Source organism: Onychostruthus taczanowskii, unplaced genomic scaffold, assembly GCF_017590055.1.
Source record: "Onychostruthus taczanowskii isolate IOZ18803 unplaced genomic scaffold, ASM1759005v1 scaffold27, whole genome shotgun sequence".
NCBI lineage: Eukaryota > Metazoa > Chordata > Aves > Passeriformes > Passeridae > Onychostruthus > Onychostruthus taczanowskii.
Window position 1 is genome coordinate 3986458 of NW_024500017.1, and position 24466 is coordinate 4010923.

The following is a 24466-nucleotide window of genomic DNA, read 5'->3' on the forward strand; positions in this document are numbered from 1 at the left end:
TGGTGTTAAGCTATTAAGTTGCAGAAAGTGGGTCAGTATTTCAAAGGCTTGTTGAATCAAGGTGTCCCCCTATGACCCCTTGTTGTTTGCCTGTCTTCTCCTTCTCCTCTCAAACTGGTCAGGGTTTGTCAGTCAGCTAATTCTCTTGAACAGCTCTTGAGAAAAACTTCTTCTAGTGAGAAAAATGTGTTTGATGCTAAGTTAGGTGTTTTCCAGTCATCATGAAGATTAGCTGACATGAAGTGATTAACATTACTTAAAGGGAAAACATCAAGGACTTTGGGTGAGAAGCCTGCTTCTCAGTGCCAAGGGATAAAGAATTTACCACTTGAGAATTGGTTCCAGTGTATAATTGTATTCACTGGTACATTTTATTCCTTTTTATTCCATTTGACTTGGCTTCTGATAAATACTTCTGAGCACAGAAACATTTTTGAATTCCTGCCTGGACCTTTGATTAGCACACTGCAATATATACTCAATAACTTTACCTGAGGCTTCTATAATTGTAATGTAACCTATGTACAGTGTCAATTTATTGAGCTACTTCTCCTCCATAGAGTTTGATTTTTAGCAGATTTGTAGAGCTGAGGGAGCCTTGACAAAGAGAACAGCATACAGCACCAAAGAGAAAATCTGAATTCCTTTTGTGTTATTCCAAATAAATAAGCCTGGACATAATTCAGTATGGACATAATTGGCATAGACTGCAGAAGAAATTCACACATTCATGTGGAAATTCAGGTTTGTTAAGGGTTATGTGGTCATGTTTTCTTTGACTTAATGATTTTGTATCCTCTTAGCAAATTTGGATCCACTTTAGCAAGTGAGTGCAAATAATTCAGATAATGAAATACCTATGAGTTTTATAAATGTAGACAGAAAGATGTACAGAGGGACCCTTTTTCTGAGTAAGGCAAAAGATTGTAGTTGGAACCTGTGTCTTTTGACATGTCAGAGGAATTGAAATACTTATAAGCCCACCAACTGCAGGAAAGCCTGCAGTTGGAATTTAAGTCAGAATGAGCATAAATGCTCATTTCAGGGGCTCTTGACTACTGGCTTGTTTGTGAAATGTCAGACCAGTCCTGGTATGCTCCCATGCAACGTGTGGACAAAGAATTTTGTAGAAAGGTTTTTTCCTCTTGTGTCAGATGAACTCCATCCATTTAGACTTACACCGCTGACTGAAAGCTGGATTGAGCTGTCTGCCTTTGTATGATATGCTCTTTTTCTGGTTTTGTTCTTGCAGGTTATTGTGTGACATAAGACCAGATGAACATTAACAGAACCTGGAATGTATTTTAATTTGTAAAGCGCCATCAGACATACAGATAATTGCATGCTTTATGATTAAAACTGTGAATGCTTTTCTCTCTAAGCATAGCCACAGCTGTTAGAGCACATCTGGAAATATGCTTTAAGCAAAAGTATTTTAGCTCAGAGAATTTCACAATCTGTGGGATATTTATCAGCATTTCTTTCCAGAATACTAATCTGATTTATCAGTATTTTTTATATAAAAGTCTTGCTCGTTTTTTATGATGTCTGCAAATCTGGCTTTGAATTCACATCCCAGATTGGCAATTCCAGTGTACTTCAAGGCTAAATGCTGCAGAACAAAGCATTGCTTTGCTAGTATTTTTAGGTGGAAGCCTACATAAGTCTTGTCTTATGCCCTGATAAACTTCCTTCATTGATTCCAGCCAAATATTTTCCCTTTTTATCATTTTAAAGAGAAATTATTGTTTCATACTGGAATTTCATTGAGAGGAAAATTTCTCATACTCATTCTCTGTACTTCTTGAGGCTCATGTTAACACACTTCTGTGCTATTACCCTTGTACCACAATTATTGTAGCATTACTCAGGGCTCTGTGCAGTCAGTGAGAGTGTTTACAAGGTAGGACCCTGGCCACTTGAAATGAGCAGCAATGTTTCTGTTTTTGATAGGAGCCCAAGCATTGTTTTTTCTGCACTTTCCTCAGAACTGTCGTATAGACATTACAAAGCCAGCTTTTCTGATATGATTAATTAAAATGGAACAAGAGAGCATAAAACTTTAAACAACTTTAAAACCTCTATCTGCTAATTTATTGCTAATGTTGCTTATTTTGTTTATTTGGAAAAAAGTGACTGAACATAACGATGCAGAACCTTAGAACCTCAAGGTATTACTTTAATCAGGATCTTGCATTCTGACCCAAACATCTCAACCAACTTGTTTTCAGGATGATGAGGGAGATTTTGCAGAGAGAATTTGTCAACAGATGCCTAAGTGAGAAATCAGTTTCCTTTATTTGGAGTAGGAGGCAACTTTTTAATGATAGATTACACTGTGTTGGAGCAGCTTCACACCTGAATTTTAAATCATAAGTGCTATCCTTGTTGTGCAGTTGGAGGCAAAACGCAGTTGCGCAACCAAGAGAGAAACTACAGCTGCAAAAACTAATGAGATTAAAAAAAATCTACAGCAGCAATACTATAAAATAATATGGAACGCGTTAGTGGTAATGTGGGAAAATTAATTCCGAATTATTGACAGTTTAATTGTCCTACGGGAAGTATTTTAATGGACTTTATATGCTGTGCTGTTCTTCAGTTTTTTAAACTTTTCCACTCAGCAGAAAACAAATTTTTCCAATTATGGGATTTAAAGTTGTAACAAATGGTTGCTGTGGGTTCCTTGGTTGTGAGATGCCAGCTCTGGATGTGTGACTTTCTGCCCAACACCTGCAAAGCCCCTCCTGTGAGCAGGGCGTGGGTGCCACTGCTCCACTCTCATCCCAATTTGCCGTCACAGAGGCTCTTTGCAAATGATGCTTACACGGTGCTTTGACCCCCAGGCTCCGACTGCACGAAGAAAAGGTCATTAAGGATCGGCGACACCACCTCAAAACGTACCCGAACTGCTTCGTTGCCAAAGAGCTGATTGACTGGCTGATCGACCACAAAGAGGCCTCTGACAGGGAGACAGCCATTAAACTGGTGCAGAAATTACTGGATCACAGCATTATCCACCATGGTAAGTGCAGTGTCACCTGCTAAAAAGTTCTAAGCTAAATTTATTGACTGCTGTGAGACAGAGGGAAATCCCACTCCTGCTCTTCAGCCAAGTATAGGACAGGTAGGATCCTTTCCCTGGCAGACATGGAGCATCTCTTGAGCTGTGCTGCTGTGCAAGGTCACCTGTGTCCTGAAGGAGATGAGAGCCTGTAGAGGTGTGGAGTGATGTTCCCCATGGCAGGGGGGAAACTTTCTGGAGACTGTGATGCTGCGTCCCTGTCTCCAGAGCAGCCCCAGCTGGATCATGTGCCCCCTCTCCCTGCTGCCCTCATTTCCCTGCTCCTAAGAGCACAGTTCTCCAGCTGAAAAACCCATCTGAAAAATCAGCCAGCAAAAAAAAAAAAAAAAAAAATCATTTTTCTAACGTGGATTAGCTCCCTGGCCCTGGCCCTCACAGCAGCTGCACAAACATTAGTGCTGGTACAGCTGCAAGAAAGTTAGTGGTCTGGCTGTGCCCTGATTAATTTTCTCCTAAACTTGTTGTCTATTTGAGATCTGTTCCTTTCAGCTTCTTGAATAACAATTCATGCTGATGAAAAGACTGCCAATTCGCTGGTAACATTTAGTTGCCTTTTGGGGCACAAAGAGGCTGGGAAGCACATTAGCAAAGAAGATCCTAGGCCTCAATTTCAAGCCTTTACTATTACCCATTTCAAAACGGCAAATGTGCTATTTGTTTCTTTTTAAAGAGAAAACTGAGTGACTCTGAACAGTCGAATGTTGACTTTATGCAGAGGTCATTGTATGTGCAGCAATGCTGCTGCTGTCTGCAGTACATTAACAACACCTTAATTAAAGTCAGAAATGCACATATTGAATGAGTGCCACTTCTACAGCTTCTGCTTGGCTATTAAATGAAAATTCTGGGTTGTTATGGAAACTGGGACTCACGGTAGATAGTTAAAGAATAAAGTAATTATAGGGTATTCAAATCTGTCTACTTAATCCTCTATTGAGAAAATGTCAGTGAAGAGTTGTGTGGATGCCTGAGTGACTTAATTTAATTGAGCAATAGATATTTTATTGCTGAATGCTTGTTGAAGCTCTAAGAGCCTTCAAGCATTTTCTACCCTACCATCCAGTTGAAAACTGTAGAAGAAATTTTATGTATATGTGTGTAGATATTAGAAATTGAACAGGTATTTCTTGAAAATATTAATGTATTGCACTCTAATAAAATACTTTGTGAAGTGAGCTAGGGCAGGTAAATTCAGAGAGGTCCTCCTGTCAGGTTCTGCAGGATGCTTAGAACATGCTTTCAAGTGCCACGTCAAGTGAAAGGAGCACCAGTTCCTGCTTCTGTGGTGCAGAAGATCCCCCATGTACATGGGTTGACAGCTGTGCTAGGAGCAGCTTGCTTGGGATAGCTTTCCCATCAGTTTATGCCGTTGATGGGGCTCTGCTCTGCATTTACAAGAGCCCATGATCAGCTGCTGTTCTACAAACCTAATCTGCCATTTCTTGGTGTGCTTATTTTGTACCTACCATTTGCTAGCACTTGCTGGCATGGCAGAGCAATTGAGACAGTTTTAAGAAGGCAGAAGGCTTTGGTTTTAACTGTTTCTTTAGGAACTCTCAGGTTTCCTACAACACTGCTAACTGATATTAATAACTGTAGGAAGTATGGCAAACCTTAAATTATTGGGCGTTCTACTCTGGTGTCCTTTTAAACAAACAAGCCAATAGGCTTTTCATCAAAAAGTTTTCTGGGTATGTAGTGAATGGATGCTTTTTTGGTCTTTATGTTTGCAGTAATACTCACAAAACTGATGGACACTTCTCCACACCAAGAAATTTGGTTACCTCTCAATGTTTTCTCCAGCCCTTCATTAGAATGGAGTAAAGCTGTTTGCTGAGAAGTGCACAGGGTTAGACTCTATATGTGCTTGCTTTGAAGCTCAACACTGGTACCTGCTAAATGGGTCCTCAGCTACTTAGCATGTATGTGAAGATTTTTTTTTTGTTTGTTTAATTATTTTTTGTTTCAGTCTGTGATGAGCATAAAGAATTCAAGGATGTCAAACTGTTCTACCGCTTCAGAAAAGATGACGGGACATTTCCACTGGACAATGAGGTGAAAGTGTTCATGAGAGGACAAAGACTGTATGAAAAGTATGTTGCATTCAGTATTCTAATATGTTGGTAATAGTGCTGTGTGGGGAAAATGATACCTGTTAATCTATTTTTGAATCATCAGAGGCTTTCAATTTATGCAGGAATGGGTCTGGGCAATTCCATTACTTCAGCTGGGAGTCCTTCCCTCTTCTATTTTTCTTTTGCTTTTCTACCATATTCACTTGAGGCATTTTCTTTAAAATCTGATGCCCCAGATTGTAAATACATCCTATATGAGAATTCAATGTGAATTGAAGCCCTTGAAATCTATTCTGTAAAAATAATTACAGAATTATTTGTCAAAATAATTCAAATAATTACAGAATTATTTTATATGTAAAAGCATAATTATAATTCCTAAAACATTATTAACAAGCAGCTACATGTCTGTGGAGATTCCATATCAAGAGCTTCACAGGGAGGTACAATTTTAAATCATAGGTGAGATGAATCTTCAGTGTTCCAGTCTGCAAAGTTTCAACATCAGAAAAGTTATGTTAAAAACAACTTCAAAAAAACCACCTACTCAACCAAGAGTATCTGATTATCTAATTTAAACAGATTATTATACTGAGATACTAAATATCCCACTGGATTACTTCCATCAAGTAACTAGGTATCTTAATGATACTTCCTAATATTAAATTAAAGACATTTTTATTCAGGATGTAGAGATTTTGACTTGGTACTTTCAAGCAGAGAGAGGAAAATGCATATTGGCATATGCTACAAATTAATGCAAAGGTTGTGATGTGTTATTTACCAAAAAGCTTGAAGTATTGCTCTAGACTGAATACCACCCACTCTCCTGCTTGTTTGGAGCAGAAGCGTGCAGCAGCCAGGAGAGATGCTGTGTTTACTCCATGAAGGAAATTTGTTTCCTTCTGAGAAGGCACTCAGGAAACTGACAAATTTAAAAGCTGATAATAAATATTATTATCAAGGTTAGCTAGCTCTGGAGATCAGTTTGGTGAAAGAGCAGTGAACCCAAAATATAAACAAATCCTTGTAAATGCCACGCCTTTTGTTACACCCATTATATAAAATTCCCCAAGACAAAGTGACTGTGACTATTTATTATAATAAATTTTATAAGGCATAAGAAAATGCATCACTGGAGAAAATCCTCCATTCTATGCACTGGGGCAGGTGAAATGAATCAGTTACCTTCAAACTCTTCTGTGCCTTACTAAGCACAGCATTTGCTCTTTAGACTCAGTAAACATGCAGTGTCTACAAGCCTGACCCATACTCAGAAAAGCAGATTAGAGTGTCTACAGTGATTTGTAAGTCTATATTTCTATTTCAATTATGCATAAGAAAAATAAAATTTTGTTGGCAAGGCTGATGTCAGTGCCTGCATGAAAGGAGCCACAGTAGAAAGAACTCTGTTCTAATAGTGTCTGCTTCCATCACCATTTCTCTGAATGGAGAAATATCCCCAAACCAATGTCTGTGATCCAATTTGTCTAACTCTGTAGTAGCAGAAAAACATTCATAGCTGTAGAGAGTATTCCTGTATTGGCAAAGGAGTTAATGCCAAAAGCAGCACCTGTATCTGAATATAACTGCATCCTTGAGAGGTGCTTGCTCCTAGGCAACGTATTTGAAGGGTTCAGAAATTTTTAAAAACAGCCTTGAGTGCTAAATATAGTATAAATTAAAAATAACTGTCATTTCAAAACCAGTACGTGACAGCCAAAGGTAGTCAAAATTCTCCATGGATCATCGGAAGTATTTTATATTCATGGGAGATAAAAAGGCATACCTGGGCTTGACTTTGTTTATTTTAGCAAATCCCCTGTGGAGAGATTTTAGATTTTGTTAGTTCCCTTTCCTGTGCACCTTTATTAGCAACACCTTCACAATTTCATTGGATACACTTTAAACTCAAAATCTAATGCTGAAAGTCAGGAAGAGCTCTGCAATGAAATGTCTGGTTATGTAATATATCTGTTGTATCAGTCTGCTGATAGTCTTGAGAAAGAAAATATTAATTCAGTCCTATTAAAATAATTACTAAATGGCAGCAACCAGAGAAAAGTATTTGTGCACAAACATTAAGTCATTTACCAGCATATTCAACTTGTTTATCAAAATGGCTATGGGCCTGATTGCAAGAGAAATGCAGCTATGCCAAAGGAAATCTATCCAAATCCAACACATTTTGAAAATCTGTGTCTAATTTTGTAGAATTTGCTGATCTTCACTGGGCTTTGCTAATTTAAGATAGACATTATAATTATTTCCTGCTCTTTTCCACTCTCTGATTGGGGCTGGAGTACTACTAGGTTGAGAAGCCAAGGTAGTTTGTGCTTGCCAAAGTTGCAGATGTTACCCAACACCAGTCCAAGCAAATTTGTACCCTCAGTGGGTAAAATGAACAAAATGCTTTAGGAGGATCCAGAGGTTGTTGCATGGATGTCTTAGGCAGGTTCCTTACATTCAGACAGCTGTTTTGGGTAAATGCCTTCTTCTCTGCCCTGGGACATGGGAACATCAGGACTGTCCCTCTGCTGAGGAGCTCCCTTTCTCATCTCTCCTCTGCATGACCACAAAGCTCCTCATAACCCGAACTCTCCTTTCTTGTACATTACCCCCTTCACCCACTGTGGACATCTTCAGTGCCTGTACCTTACCTGTGGGATTAGGAGATTTAAAATCAGTCTCTGATTGTATTCTCCCTTCATTTGCACTGAAAATCATGAACCAGTTCAGATTCCCTGCACATCATTGCAGACTTTGGTAATCCTGTCTGTGAATATGCTTTGAGGTTCAGGTTTATAACTAGAGATGAAAACTACTGGATTTCCTACAGTCTTGTCTGAAATTGTTGAATTGTTTATAAAATCTAAGGTTGGTATCAGCTTTCAAGCTCTACAGGACTGTCCAGATAGGTTGAATGAGATAAACATGTTTCCTGTTCAACAAAACTCTCCCTGCAAATCTTTTATAAATCCAGCACAGACCTTTTGTAGCTTTAAAAAAAAAATCAAGTTGTTGCAGGCATCTTGTTTTTATGATGTTTGCAATTCTCAGTAGTGTTTGGTCAGACACACAAGACTGTTGTTTCTCGTGCAGTCATGTATAGAAGCTATAAGTCATTTCATGATGCTGACATCAACTGAGATTTTTGAACCAGATTTCACAGTGAAAGAAGTGCAGATTTATGGTTTTAATTTCAGGAAATCTTTCAGATAATTTTGAGACTGCATTCTTGGAATCACTTTCAGTTTAACTCATCAGTGGTTGAGTTGCTTTTATCCTCTGGTGCAGTTATTTTGATAAAAACAAGGTTAAAGATTTCTTTTGAAAAGGAGTTTGAATTTCAGTGTTTGGATAAATACATTCCTTTAATGCAGGACAACACCAGTCGTAGCAAATAATACATTTCAGCATTAACAGCCTCATGCATTTTTGGAACAAGGAAAAAATGGATGAGTAAAAGGAAGTTTCCAGTTCTGCCTAATGAAAGGCCAGGTTTTTGATTGATGTAAATTGGTACAGTTTTGTTGACAGCCGTGGAATTACAGTGATTTACTTCAGTGAGTGACGTAAGTCCATGGATTGCTGTGTCTGGGCTTCTTAAACTGGCAATTTGTCGTGTCTGTTTGTTCACAAGTCCAAATCCTTTGCAGTGCTATTCTGGGCTTATGCAGAAGGGTGTGAAATGTCAAACTGAGTGTTTTTCCACTTGATATTTTTCCAGATTTCTTTTGTGTCTCTGTAAAAATCTAACCATTAGCACTGCCTTTTCAAGGACCTTCCTATCTGCGATTTCAATGAGGAGGTCAACTAATTATAGACTGATCAAAGAACAATTAACGTAATCCTAAGGATTTTTTATTTGGTGCCTGCAGAGCCTGGGTAACCAGTTCTGGGTAGCCATGCACCAGATGGTACGAAAAGACACAAGCTTTGGGTTTGCATATTTTTTCTGGGGGGAAAAAGTCTTGTGAATGAGACACATTTAAAGATAGCCCCTTGGAGCATAGTAGGTCTGTATTAGGGGTGGTGGGTGTGGGACAAAATGATGTGGGACAAGATGCTTGCAAGTGAAAATACTAAAACATGATGAATTCTGCAAGAATTCTGCAGTCAATACATTGTCTTCAGTTAATTTGGCTTTCTCAGCTCAGAGGTGCTGGCAATGACACACCATCTAAAAGCTCACTGTGCTACCACTGTCACACAGCTGTGGCTGAGCAGCCTTGGCCTGGTTTCATGATCTGCTACCTGGTGTCAGATCCTGTAGGTTCAGGCCTCAGGTTAGTGCTCATTAAAGTCAAGAGAAGAGTCTTTTAGATGAAATAACAGAGGTTGGACCATGTCAAACCTCTTCACTGTAACTTCAAATGAAACTTCTCTCTGTGTTCCTACGGAACAGATTTTTCTGATGCTTCCCAAAGGAGATGAAGTTATATTCTGTAATCTCTGGACATGCTGTCAGTTTAAGAAGCAGATGGCTCATGTATGGATTTACTTGAATTTCAATTCCTTTATCAGAAGGGCAAAGATTCAATACTTACAGAATATGTCTGTTGTAGTTCAGATGTGCCCTTATTTCAAAATTGTTGGTGGAGGGAGGCGACCTATTACTCTTACATGGAAAAAACTGTTCTTGAACTATTACTCTGAAAGTCTTATGCTAGTCCTATTATTAGCCCATAATAGATAATATAGTTATTTAAAAAATTAAGTTAGTAAGGATGCTATGAGGCTCAGTCTCCCCCCAAAAAGTGGAATTCTGTATTAGAAATAAATTATTCTCATTTTTTTTTAAAACTGTCTTTTGCATTAACAAAATATTGAGGCTTTTTTTTTTTTTTTTTTTTTTTTTTTTTTAAGACTGTGTCATTTGCATAGGTATCTTGAATAGCGAAGAGTTTTATTAGTATCCTTCAGCTACTCACATGTCAGTTGCTAGGAGATTTTGGGACATCTCATGATGTTCCTCTGACTGGTGTTATAGAGAGCCAGCTGAGGCACAGAAAATGTGAGCCTCAGATGTCAAAATGTGCTCAGGTTCATGTGCAACTCGCTGACTGCAGCTGCATCATCAAATGTTGGATGCACAATATTTATCCGCCCCCAAACCACAGAACAACCTTTTTTCCTTCTCTTGAATTTTTCTGCAGCTGTTTTAGAGCTTATGGAGAGAATTTTCAAAGTCATCTAAATGACTTTGGGGCATAGTCCTGTTAACTGTTAATATTAATTAGGAATCTTTGAACACATTAGTCACATTCTGGTGCTTCTAGGCTAATTTTTTTTTCAAAGCTGATTGTACAGTAACTTTTAGAGAATGTTAAACACTAAATAGGGGAAATGCAAAACCGAAAAATCTGATTTTCTTTTAGGGAAAAAACCAAGAAAGCATTAATTTCATACAGGGATATAAAGCCTAAATTTCTTTACTAAGCCGTTTTCATTCATTTCCTAAGTAGATTGATAGCCTGAGGAAAGATTTAGTAAGTCAGTGAAAGCTTCATATACATTTGCTTGATATAAATGAGATTTGCCAGAATAGATCTGGAACCGCTTTTCTGAAGAACCATTTTCCCTACCAATTTTCCCCCCCACCACACCAGGCTGATGAGTTCTGAGAACAGCCTTCTGCAAGCCAGGGAAGAGGAAGGCGTGAAGTACGAGCGGACCTTTGTAGCGTCGGAGTTCGTTGAGTGGCTGGTCCAGGAGGGAGAGGCCGCGACGCGGAGCGAAGCGGAGCAGCTCGGCCGCAGGCTTTTGGAGCACGGCATCATCCAGCACGGTGAGAAACCTACTGCCAAGCAGTACAAGCCACACCTACTGTAGCACTTTCTTCAGCTCAGATCACGTGGAGTGGCCCTTGTCTTTCTGATCATGATATGTTTAGGTTCTAAATAATTTCAGATACAAGTCTAAGTAACTCTATTTAGTAAAAGGGTGGCTTTTCCAAAAGTGCATTTTATTAGTTCTGAAAATGCTTCCTCAAAGGCAGAATATGGCTGGAATTTGAAACTGTGTAATAACAACTTAAGGATGTGGATGAAAATCAGTACTCCTACACTTGTAGTAATTAACTTGTGGAACTTGCTATCTGCAATGTATATTACTGAGGTAAATAGATTTGTAAGGATCAAATAGGGATTAGAACCATAAATAAGCTAAATTCTGTATGCAGGATAAAAATTTCAGGGTCTGTGTATCTCCCTACTTGTAGACAGAGCAGAGCATAGTCTGATGCAAGAAAAGCAGCTTTCTCTCTTGGGCGTGTAGCAGAGTTGTTCTAGTATGTTTGGGTAGGAAGGAGGATGTCACTTTTGGTTGAAGTGTTATTGTATTTGTCCTGATGGTATAACTTCTTTGAGGCAGGAAACAAATATTTCTTCATGGTCCATAATGTGTCTGGCAAATACACCTCACCAAGAAGCTCTTTCTGTTAAGGGTAGAGGAGAGAGTTTTCTCTCTCTACTGCCATGAGGGTAAAGAAATTAACACCCCTGGCCCCATTTACATGTTGTCATTATCTGTTCTCAGTGCATGTTGCCCTTCTGTGACCAGGCTTTTCCCACCGTAGAAGTGGCAGTAGCTCTGGGGCAATGAAGGGATACCAGGAGATGACAACAGAATGGCAGAAGCTGTTATCTACATGACTTAGTGCACATTGGGAAAATAATCATAGCCTGGTGGTCCAAATGTTGTTGCATCAAACCTAATTCTGACAGAGAGCAAACAGATGATATCAGCAGGCTGTTAGTACACAAGGTGTTAGATTGACTGGGTTGCTTGTTACTTCACGAGAAAACCTAGTTTTACTGAATAGAGAAAAATGGGCATGTAAGTGGCCTGCACAGTTCTGTCATGCTTCTAATCATGTTCACATTAACTGGCAGTTACTGGGAGCTACTTCTCAATGTTTACAGTGATCAGCTTCCAGTTCTATAATTACTCCTGTGCTTCCTATGATTTATAGGGTGCCAACTGCTCAGAGCTTGATGGACAGGAAAGGTATGCCACCCCTCCTCTTTACAGCAGCAATGATTTCATTCCTATTTTTACCTGAACATTTTCTGTGTATTACATATGTGGTAAACTTTCCTTACTGTCCTGGGGTCCCAAACCAGGACATTTAAAACGAAAAAAAACCCAAAAAACAAAACAAACAAACAAACAAAACCATGATACAGAGGTTTTTTGCGGAGAAAATAAAGTCAGGACTTAACATTTGGTGCAAAGCTGGTTTTCTTAGATGCTCAGATCTTTGCAGAGCTGAGAAAGTCAGGATGTGGCTTTTCTTGCAGATCAACCATTGTTTCATTAACTAAGGCAAATGCTCAGCAGGGCACATTTGCAGGGAAGTAATTTTGCCCCTGTCAAGCCAGGTTTCAGGGGTCATTCCTGAGTGGCACTGGCCCTGCTTCTCTAGGGATAGCCCTAGCCATTCTGCAGGTTTATCCCCTGCCCATCGTTTTCTTGTAGTCAAGAGCATGTGCAAAGCACCCCCTTAGAAAGAGATTTGAAACTCATGAAGTAAAGACAGGGTTCTGGGAATTAGTTGATTGCTGAGGGAGTGGTCTTCTCACTTGTCCACACCAGGTCATTGCTGCAAGGTACTGTCATCTTCCTCACCCAGTTTTTAATAAAACAAACATAACTGAGTGGGGATTTCGCAAGGACTCGATGGGGATGCTGGGAGTAAAGTTAAACTGAGTGGTGTCCTTGAGATTTGTCTTCTATGAGTGAACATGCTTTGTGAACACTTTCTCCTTTGTGAAAGATTTCATTCATTTTACTGCAACAATTTGTCCGGATAGTGTTAGGAATGTTGATGAAAGTACTGGCAGAATTAACATGGAGCTGGTTTGGGGTTCATCTTAGCAGGAAGGATATGATCTGTGCAAATTGAAGGTTCTTGTAATGCTGGCTTCCTCTGAGAAGGGAGCTTGAAATATGAGAACTTCCAGTACAGATTTAGGGATATAAACTGTAAAATAGCAGGAAAGGTATTCTCTCCCCAACACCCTCCCACCCATCTTACAGAGTGGTAAGAACCAATTAAAAAACAAAAGAAAGCTATTTTTCTGTGTCTTAGTACTATAAATTCATTTCACCATTCTGTGCTTCCTTTGTTTTGTCTCTCATGAGCAACACCAAAATGTTACTGGACACTAATTGGCATCCTTGTTGGCAGAACCAGCAGAGACTCTTGACTGAACAGCAGTGGAGAATAAAACATTTCCTGTTCTAAAGGCAATCTTTTTCTAGCAGTATTGTTTGATATCCACAATATGGAATAAAATAAAACTTGCTGTATTATTATTATGAAGTACTTCTTACCCCACCTAAAGTAATAGAAATAGTTGGATCAAGTTGCCAATCTCAGTAGTAATTTTCCAGCCACAACTGAGTTACGCAATGTCTTTCTGCTAATACTGACTTTCATTTCAATTACTCAGAGAAGCTGTATTCTGCAGCTGAGGCACTGTGTTCAAAATGGCTTCCTGACACATTTTTCTTCACTTTAATTGGTCAGACACCAACCAGGTTTCACACAGGAAACAAACACCCATGCTAATTTTAAAAAGGAAAAGAGTGGTTTAAGAGGAATTGTATAAATGCTGCAAAAGCATCAAATTCTCAGTTTTAAAATAATCTTCCTGATCTCTTTGGACATATGTAACTATACATATTTCCCCTGCCATGCATGAAAATGATGAAATGTACTTAAGTGCTGAATTGCTTCCTGCCAAAATCTCACTGGCCCAGACATATCACCAAGATTTGTTCCATTGGTTGGAGCGTGGTGCTAATAATGCAAAGTTGTGGGTTTGATCCCCATACGGGCCATTCACTTAAGAGTTGGACTCAATGATTCTTGTGGGTCTCTTCCAACTCAGAATATTCTGTGATTCTGTGAAATCATAACCACAAAACACCATTACTACAAATAGGACCCAGATTTCCTTTGCTGTGTATTGGCACCCTATGTAATATGGAATAAAGCCCCCATAAGTAGAAGGGAATTGTGCATTTTGCATTTCTTGAAGGCTGGTGGAGATTGTAGTTGCGGTACTTACTTGGCATTTGTGAACACTGATGGCCTTCATCCAGAATATAGAAATAAAGACTGTGGGAAGAGTTATAAGTTTGGTGATGCACATAAAATAAAGGCAGAGACAAAAGGTGTACAGAACACATTTCTCAGCTGTAGAAAAGCCCGTCCGGTGAGGTGTGTAGAGCTTGATAACGTTAATAGATAAAACTTTCCTCCAGGAGGCTGGGTCTTTCTTGGTTATTCTTCATATGGGCATGGTGGGACAGATTAGCTACTGTGGCCAGCAGGAGAAGAAGTTCTCTGCCAGATGCCAGCTCCCAGGTAGATCAGGCCAAAGCAAAGATGGTCTGGGGGCAGCATCCACACATAGTCACAGCCCTTTCTCAGTCTGACAAACTGAGATACTGAGATGTCCAAGGCCAAAAGAGGATATACACAGAGCTCTTTATGGAGCAATTTTTGGTTCATACTTGCTTATAGCCCTTTCTGAAGAACTTACCCTGCACCTGCAGCCACAACAGCAGAGCACTGCTGACATGACAGGCAGAGTCTTCCTGTCCTCCTCCAAGGACTCATTAGGTATGAAAGCTTGAGGGATGGAGAAACATCTGCCTGCCTTGCAGAAACTTTTAAAGTTTTAAGAATCTCCAGTGATAAATAAGTTCAATTTAAAGCTGGTTAATACTGTTAAGAGAAACCAATGCTTTTCTTTTCTTAGGATAGCACCTACAACTTGCAAGATGAATATTTGCAATTCTTCCATGGCAGCAACCAAACCATAGCTTACTTATGAATACTTTTCAATATATTGTGGGATGTAAACACACAGGGATTGCCTTGTACCACAGATGGCACTGTGTGTGCTGCCAGTTGAGCCTGCGAGAAATGGGGGCCTGAGCAGCTGAAGTCATCTTCTCATGCCACATCACATCCTGTGTCTTTTGTAGTTATGGTTTCTCAAGCTGCTACTGACCTTCAAGTTCATGTGCTTGGTGTGATTTCTTCCCTGACATGCCCCCAGCATCTTCCCTGAGCAGTGACCACAGCACGGTTCAGCATGAAGCATTTTGCAATGGCTGTCCACTCTGCTCCAGGGGGTTGGGATACAGATTCCCAGACTCAGACCAGCAGCACAATAGGTCTGGTGAGGCTTTGCTCTGCTGAATGATTGAGGGGTGTAAGAGTGCCTTTGGAGATGACAGCCTAGCAGCTGTCTTTGGAACAGATGGTCTGCCTGGACTTCAGTAAAGCCTTTGTTACTGTTTCCTGTCATGTTCAGTAGAAACTATTCCCATGGTGTGGATGGGTGCACTCTTCACAGGGCAAAACACTGGCTCGATGACCAGGCCTGGGGTATTCCCCAGGGCTCAGTACTGGGGCCAGGACTCATTACTGGGGCCAGCCCTGTTAATTATCTTTATTAAGAAGACCTTTATCAAGGGATCAAGGGGAGCAAATGTGACTTTGTGTGTGACAACAAGTTGGTTGGGAGTATTAATCTTCTGGAAGGTAGGAGAGCTCTACAGAGGGATCTGGACAGTCTGGAGTGATGGCCTAAAGCCAGTGGTGTGAGGTTCAACAAGGCCAAGTGCTGGGTCCTGCACTTGGATCACAACAACTCCATGCAAGGAGCCCCATCCAACACTCCAGGCTTGGAGATGAGTGGCTGGAAAAGTGCCCACTGGAAAAGAAGCTGAGCCCAGGTGGCCAGGAAGACCAGTGGCATCCTGGCCTGGATCAGACACAGTGTGGCCAGCAGGACCAGGGCAGGGATTGTCCCCCTGTACTCAGCCCTGGTGAGGCCACACCTCAAGAGCTGTGTCCAGTTCTGGGCCCCTCACTACAAGAAGGACATTGAGGGGCTGCAGTGTGTCCAGGGAAGGGCAGCAGAGCTGGGGAAGGGTCTGGAGCACGAGTCTGATGAGGAGCAGCTGAGGGAGCTGGGGGTGCTTAGCCTGGAGAAAAGGAGGCTCAGGGGAGCCTTGTCCCTCTCTACAGCTCCCTGAGAGGAGGCTGCAGCCAGGTGGAGGTCGGTCTCTTCTCCCAGATAACAGTGACAAGATGAGAGGAAAAGACCTCAGGTTGCGCCAGGGCAAGTTTAGGGTGGGTATTAGGAAAAATTTCTTCTCTGAAAGAGTTGTCTTGAATTGGAACTGCCCAGGGAAGGGATGGAGTCACCACCCCTACAGGAATTTAAAGATGTGTAGATGTGACACTTAAGGACATGGGTTAGTGGTGAATTTGGCAGTGTCAGGTTAATGGTTGAGCTTTATGATCTTAGAGGTCTTTTTCAACCTAAATAATTATATGATTTTGTCAGTGCTAGGATTTTTAGATGGTAAGAAATATGTGGTAAGATGTCTTAGACATGATATCAGTAGCTTCGGCCTCCACCCTCCTTTAAAATATCTTTCAATTTTAAAAAGTTTTATTGAGATAATTGCAGTAGATCAGACCTTGTGTGTTCAAGGTAGATGTGTTCTGCTGGCTTAGCACAGAAGCAGGTGCTTATCTCCTTTCAAGAGTTAATCTTTTATCTGCAAACTCCACTGTGCAAATTACTTTCTGAGATGAAAACCAACACTTTGTAGTGACTTAGTGAGAACAGTAAATGTTGAAATGTGCTATGTCCCTGTCTCTGCAGCAAAGTCTTACATCTATATTTAATTGTCCCTATTCTTTGCAAGGACTCTGTACCTTTATACAGCAGAGTTTCCTTTTTGAAGTTGATCAGTGCATTTAGTTTTAAGCATCAAGACACATGATGCAACTGAAAGTTTGTTATAATTGTGGAAGTGGATTAAATATCTGACAAAGTATTATTTCTCTTGCTTTTGTTGAAAAGCTTTCCTTCTCTTCTAAAATTGCTGTGAATAATGAAGTATGTGCTGCTATATTTAGATGTCCAACTGCTTATGATTAGCTGATTATGATTCACTTGCAGAGTGAAAACTTGCCATGTATGTGAAATGTACTCTTCCTTAATTCAAGATTTCTCTTTGTAACCCCTTTCTTGGAAATATCAGCTGCAGATAGGAGTTTACAAGTATCATTGAAGCATACCATAAATCCTTGACTTAATTTATCACAGGCTTTCTTCTCCAAAATCAACACATATATTTTTTAAAACAAATTTTCTAGTTGATCTAAAACCTGATTCACATCAGCCCTTGGATATATCCAAGCTTTCATTATGCTAAATATTATAAAACATCACATTTTTACAGATGATGCCTTGATTTATCTCATTAAAACACAAGCCTTCAGTTAGTCTATGATGTCCTGCAACACAACTTTGGTTTTTTAAGTCCTGTTGCCCCCATGCTGATGCCAGGGAGAAGCACTCACTTGTTTGTGTGGCCGTTCCCATGTGTAGGGACAGTAACCTCATCCATAGTAATTTAGCTGCTTATGCTAAATCTGGAGACCACTTTGCATATTTTTCATGATTTTGCCCCTCTAACAAGTCAAAGAATAAGAACTTTTTATGTAATTGTATAAACCCCCAGCTCCTTAGTATGTCAGCTTCTCATTGTGCTCTTCTTGCAGTTGTCTTTATCTACAGCAGGAATGGATTTGGTTTTTGAAAGAGCCACATGCTTTATGTAAATAACATATGAAAAATTCTTTTCATATTAACTATTGAATTTTATTTTTCTGACAGAGAATGGGTTTCAGTTTTTAACAGCTGCAACAAAAAAAAAAAAAAAAAAAAGAGATACCCAGATGGGCCTTTTCATCTTTTGCTTCCCTTGCCACAGACTGTACTTTCCATACTTTATTTGGAAGCAAAGAAAAGCAGTTGGCTATGTTCTGTAAACTTACTAAATTAAAGATGATAAATCCTCATATACAAACCAAAAAGACTGCTGAAATGTGTGTGATTCAACACTGGCTTTTCATGCTAGAGTAAGTAATGTGTATTTGAAAATATACTGCAAATAGATGGCAAACTGGCTGGAAAGACAAAATGTATTTAGAAACACGTATCTGCATACCTAATTTAAAGCAACAGAAATAACATGTTAATGCACTGATCAGAACATACCACGTTAATAAGAACAGGATACTCTAAATTTCAGTTCCCAATGAACTTTTTGGCAGTTTACTGTAATCCTGATGTTTTAAAGACAGTATAAAAGTTGTCTAGACTTTTTTTGGATTACATGAATCTACTACAGTTCATTGAAAACCCTCCCTAGTTATAGCTCAGAGAGCTGCAGTTATAGCACAGCTTTTTTTTTCTGGACCTACTTGTAGTTCCAGGACCTATTTATTACTGGACATGCTTACTGACTTCACCCTTAGTAGGATGAGCTGGAACAGCTCTCTGGATTTTGTATTGCAGTGCCAGAATCTGCCTTGCAGTTTTATACAAGAGGATCAGTGGAAACAAGAGCAGTTCAAGCTTAGCTCCATTGTCTGTTCAAAGTGAATTCCTTGTAATCCAAATAAGAAAAAAATACAATTTAGTACAGCTGCACTGCCAAGAGTTTAACGTGATGGTTGAATACATGCACAGGTGGGCTTATCTATGGTCTGTGTAGCATATAAACATTCATAAAATGTGGAAATGCAAGTGTTGTGTTTACGCAGTGCAGAGAATCCAAGATCCAGGGCCCTGTGCTCACTGAACATCTGTAGTCTCTCTCCCTGGATTTGTGGGAGATCCAAGCAGGTGGAATTCATCAATGTGTAAAAGGAAACTAATCTGAATAGGTGCCATTATTCAAATGCATTTGCAGTGCCAGATTAGCAGAAAAACAGGAAGGCTTTAAGAGGAGTGGGAAAAGCATTGTCCAATGCTGAATAAAGTGCCAGTTACTCTCCTCCAGCCCCACGTGTGTCAGTGCAGGGCAGTGGGAGAGGGGCAGCATGGGAGTGGCTGGGTGCTGTGGCAGAGGTGGGCACGGTGGGCTGGGGGCTGGCTGAACTGTGGGCTGGGGTGGGCACGGTGGGCTGGGGGCTGGCTGAACTGTGGGCTGAGGTGGCACTGTGGGCTGGGGGCTGGCTGAACGCTGCGCAGCCGCCCTGCAGCTCTCAGCAGCCTCAGTGTTTGCCAAGCCCACGGACTCACCACTGCTTTGTGAAAGCCAAAGTGGACACACACTTCCACTGTTTCTCTGGCAAGGTACCAAAATAGTGCTGGCTAAAGGCCTGAGGCACAGAGGAGGCTGGCTCAGCAAGCTGTGTGCTATCCATAGAGAGAGACATTTTTTTAAGGAACTCGTATTTTATGTGATTTGTTTCCTTCCCTTTTAAACACTGGTTCTGCTTTGGAGAGGGGAGGGAGAAAGCAAAATGACATGGAGTGAGGGCCAGACCCTCCCTGGGCACACTTTGGGTGCAGGTGGAAGCTGCTCCAGCTGTGCTCTCTTTCAGATAAGCCCCGAGCCCCAGCTGGCCCCTGCAGCCTGTCAGTGTATGTCTCATCATCCTGCATTTGTTCTTGGCATGATGTTGCTCTTTCGGGGTAATATCCTGCCACTCTAGAGGTCAAAACTGATATGGTCATCTGTGACTGCCTGTATGAAGGCACAGACTATTGCAACCAGTAATAGTGAAGGTCTAGAATGATCTCCTGCAACTTCAAACTGCATTTCACATCATTTTAATAGAGGAAACTACCTCATTAAAAAGATAAAGTGTACTCGTGAATATACTGGGGCTGCTGCCTTGTGCAAAGACTTGGAAATGTGTTGTGCATTGCTGGAAAGAGATCGGTGCTGCTTTTGTGTTTAAGTGGAGAAAGATATGACATATCCACACTGAAAAATCCATACACTCTGCTCATGTTTGTAGCCTCTTCCTCTTAACCCTAGCACAGGCGCACTCTCACACAAACAAGCACACACTTCAATGTGTCCTCTGCTCTCTTGAGAAAAGCTGCTCATCTGGCTCCTTGTAACTTTGATCTCCTTCCCACTGCTCCCTCAACATGGAGCAGCCGTTCCCTGGCTCCAGCCAGGAGCTTGCCTGGTGACAGTGTTGTTTGTGGGGATGTGCAGAGCAGCTGGAGTGCCTCACTGGTTGTGTCCTGCTGGGGACTGCAGCTTTCAGCTGGGAGAAAGCATTAATCACCACGGTGGAGATGCACACAGATTATCAGCGCTAAAAATCATGGGGAATTGAAGTGGTGGGAGGGATTTGGGGGAAAAGCCAGTTATGAAAATGGCCTGATTTCTCAGGCATGAGTCATACCATTTATTAAAATAGGCTTTTGTACTTTCTAAAGCTTCCTTGGTCCCATGTAATCAGTGTAAAGCTAATATTTCTATCTCTGCTGTGCATCAGCCTCCTTGAAAAAGTGGAAAAGAAAAGGTTGTGAGCTCCATGCAGATCCTGGGATTTTATGTCAGAATCAGAAGCTGAAAGAAGATTTGCATGGATGTTACTATTTATATTTTATGTATCTGAACAGAAACTGTGAAGCAGCCAGGAACAAGAAGCACCAAAGCTGAAACATTAAGTGCTCCCAAACAGAGAAAATCCAAAATAAATGTTCTGATTTTTCTCATCTTAACAGTAACATAAATGGTGAATGAACAGCTAAAACCCTTGCCAATGAAATTTGCAAACTCTAGGGATAGATGAGAGAGTGAACAAATAATTGAACTCAATTAAATGGTTATTACCCCAAAAGAAGTGTGGGTTTTTTGTATAGCTAATGGTATAAACACAAAGCAATGCATCTAGGAAATGAGAATACAGGCTCCACTCCTTGGTGTGGAGCTGTGCTGTGCAGGGAAAGGAGGATGTGCAGGGCACAAATTATTCCCATTTTATGCTATTTGTGCAGTACAGTGCAGCAATAATGGTGGATCTGGGATGTACAAAAAGGACAACAACCAGTAAGAAAAGGGGAGCGAGGCTGTAATTGTGGGCATGCAGTTCTGATAAGTGGATTTTTAGGAAAGAAGTTCTGAAGAGGACTCCAGGAGGGCTAAAAAAGGTCAGAATTTAGGGAGTGGTATTTATTCAGTTGATAAAAGATGCATTTGAGAGTTGCTTCATCTCTTCACAAATTTCTTTGCAAAGATTTTTGACCAGATCGTGTGTAACTTTCTAATGAAGGTGTGACAAAATCCAGGGTGTTGGATAAAGTAGATAAAGTTAAGCAAACTTAGCTTTGAGTTGAATCTTTATTTTCTGTCAGGGCAAGTGACTGAAGGCTTGAATAGCTTGTAAAAGGAAGAATAAAGTGGTCAATAAATGCTTTAAAGTATGAGTAAACTAAATTTTTTTGTAAGATTAAAAGATAATTGTTAAATTCTCTTTCTGGGAGAAATTTTGTGGCCTGTGTATGTGGGAGATTAGATTGGTGGGTTATGACTCTACCTCCAAAGTTTGACATTGGTGAGTATATGTTAGTGTTGGTGACTTTCCTTCCAGGACAATAAATGCTCTTGTATACTTTGATGGTTTATGAGGTTTCCAGTTGCTATATTTGTACTTTACTCTCTTTGCTGCATTTCTTTCTGTTGCATAAAGTGCACATTGTAACATGAACATGTTGCCACCTGAACAGCCCTGAATTACATTGGTGCAAGAAACATGAAGCCACCCCACCTTGCTCTTTGCATCACCCTCATAATGTAAAAATGCAGGTCCTGACACTCATCAGCCATGGCCTGGCTGTTAAAGACAAACTGGAATGGGTGCCAGTTTGCTTTTATGTGCTGCACTATGAAGGACAGTGAACTAATTCAGGAATAGTAATTTAATCCCTTTCTAGAACAGCAACTTTCATGAGAGGTACCTGGAGAAAGAGCCTTGTCAGCTGCCACAAGTTTATCTGCTACTGCCTCTGAGTCAACACCCAGAGGTAACAGCCTCTAAATTACCCTTAAAGAAACTGCTCCTGGGCAAGTTTGTGCAACCCTCTCAGCATTCTGCCATTGGTTTGGAAAAGCTTTTCACTCCTACTTTTCTCTGCTGCTGGCATCAAAGTGTGGGCTGCTCAGTGGCTGGGCAGAGCACCCACGACTGCACCTGTACCTCTCACCCAGCAGCTGCCAGTGTAACAAACCCACCCTTCTGTGTGTGTGCTCTGCATCCAGCATTCCCAGAACTGTGATTTACCAAGGACAGGGGCATGTGTCACTTCTGGCTCTTGCTTAAAGCTAGCCACTGCACCTGGGGAGTGCTTTCAGAGGCAGCCAGCACACACATCTGCCTCCCTCTCCTCAGCTTCTTCCTTCTGATCCGTGGTGTGCAAATTCCTTTTTCCACACCTTTTCAGATACACTCATCCTTAGGCAGAGTCACAGCCTGCAGCCTGGACATTTAATCACAAATAATGAATAACTCAGATGATTTAACAAAAAAAAAAAAAAAAAAAGTCACAGTAGTAATTTTGGTAAGAGACTTTATTTTATTATGCATGTACAAGGAGACAGTCTGAGCTATATTGCTCCTATTTAAATGCTTAGCTTATTTTTAAATATGTAAAAAATTGCATTATGTTACAAGCACATGATATGTGAACTGTCTTTAGAAATTAGGAGGTCAAAATATGAAAGTCAAGGAGCATGCCAAATTCTGTACTGATGGTACATGTCCTAAGCATTTTGGCTGCAAATCCTTTGTTGTGTAAATCATATACAAATATTCTCCAACACACAGTCATTGGACTTAGCTTTTCCACTTGCACTCATCTATTGTATAAAAATTTACTCTTCTATGGACTGAAATAATTACAGCAGAGACTAATTACTTCAGTGGAAACCTAAGCCTTGCTAGTTTAAATGTATAAATATTACAATATTTAATTCAAAACAAGTATTGTTATTCAAAAATGTGTTCAGTATCATGGCATAAAAATGTTTACATTATCTAGTTTCATGGTCAGTACTTCTTGACTTTCAGAGTGCTTACAATGTCTGCAGCACGAGTGTGTGTTTATGTCTGATTATCATAATTTCTGAGTACTGTCAGAGCACTTCAGTTAATGACACAAACAACAGAATAATTTTTGTTAAAAACGGTGGCGTCATAATATTTAACTTGACTCAGAAATCCCACTGATATTTCTTGCATTGTGAATGGTTGGCCACAGCAGCTCTATTTCCAAGGAAGCATTTGTGGAATCCTCTTTCATTTAAGATTATGAATTGCAATAGTGCTGAATAAATAGAGCTTGCCTTTTTAAGATTGAGATGGTCTCAAAAATTTTTTTTTGTTTTTAAATTATGTGGTAAGATGTTGGTAGATATTGCTACTTTTACTTATTATGTCAGTGATCTTGAAATGAAACTGGTAGCTGCAAACACCTACACACTAACTCTGCCTCTGATAGCAAATCCTTTGGGGGATGTAGGCAGATTGCCAAATCTCTCCTCCTCTACTTCCGTTCTTCAAAAATAGTGATTGTTAGTAAGAGTTGTTTAATAGTATTGTATATGATATGTATCCAAAATGGGGAGCGCAGCAGCAGTGTGCGCCTGCAATAATTAATGTGTCAGAACACAGTAACTTGTGAGGTACTTGTGATGCTAAATTTGACTTAACAAATCCATTTTGCATCCTGAGGACCCAGCAGATTCAGCATCAAAAGGAAGCAGACAAAAGCCAAGTGGCACTGGCTCTTACAAAGATCTTTGACAGAGCCAGGCAATCTAAGGGATGCCTTACAGCCTACGCCATGCGACTGGGGCAGATGGCCTGTGTGGCAGCTTGGGCACCAGAATGTGCAGTTCAGAAAGTTCTTGTGTGCTGATTATTTCTTGTCTCCCAAAGGTAGAAGTCCATTTGTACAAGCAGTGGTCTCTCTGACAGTGATCCAGGCAGGCAAGGGGCATGCTTCTTTGCAAGATGGTCTGACCTCATAAGGCAGTTTCTGCATCCTCATGGAAGACGGTGCCTTGAGGATCATATCTAGGACTGACATCTTCCTTAATGTCTGGGTGACTTGACATCCCTGGAGGTGACTGGACTGGACTCTTTCCTCTTTGAGGTTATTTCTTCAGCTCACAAACATCAAATGACTTACTGGCAGTTTATGTGTAAATACAGCCTATTTTGCAAGGTTGTCATGTGTGGTGTAGTTCTGTGAAAGTAACCTGAGACACAGGGAGTTTTCAGAAGGGATGAGAGCAAGGAAGACTGTGTTAGGGATGAGAATGAAAGGAAAGCAGACAGTAGGGCTCCAGGCTCCTTGGACTCTGCTGGTTTTTGGATGCCGTTTATTGGGCAGAGCAAAGAGCAAGGCAAAACTTCTGTGTCTGCAGTAGGAGTCCAAGTGACTGA

The 24466-nt window shown here is 40.5% G+C and overlaps 1 protein-coding gene across 1 annotated transcript in view; it reads left to right on the forward strand.

The window, feature by feature from the left end:
- DEPTOR (DEP domain containing MTOR interacting protein) overlaps nucleotides 1-24466 on the forward strand; it is a 75666-nt gene that overhangs the window by 22684 nt on the left and 28516 nt on the right. The window contains exons 3-5 of the mRNA XM_041407500.1: nucleotides 2847-3025; nucleotides 5055-5178; nucleotides 10773-10951. Coding sequence (XP_041263434.1) covers nucleotides 2847-3025; nucleotides 5055-5178; nucleotides 10773-10951 — 482 coding nt within the window. The remainder of the gene's footprint in view (nucleotides 1-2846; nucleotides 3026-5054; nucleotides 5179-10772; nucleotides 10952-24466) is intronic.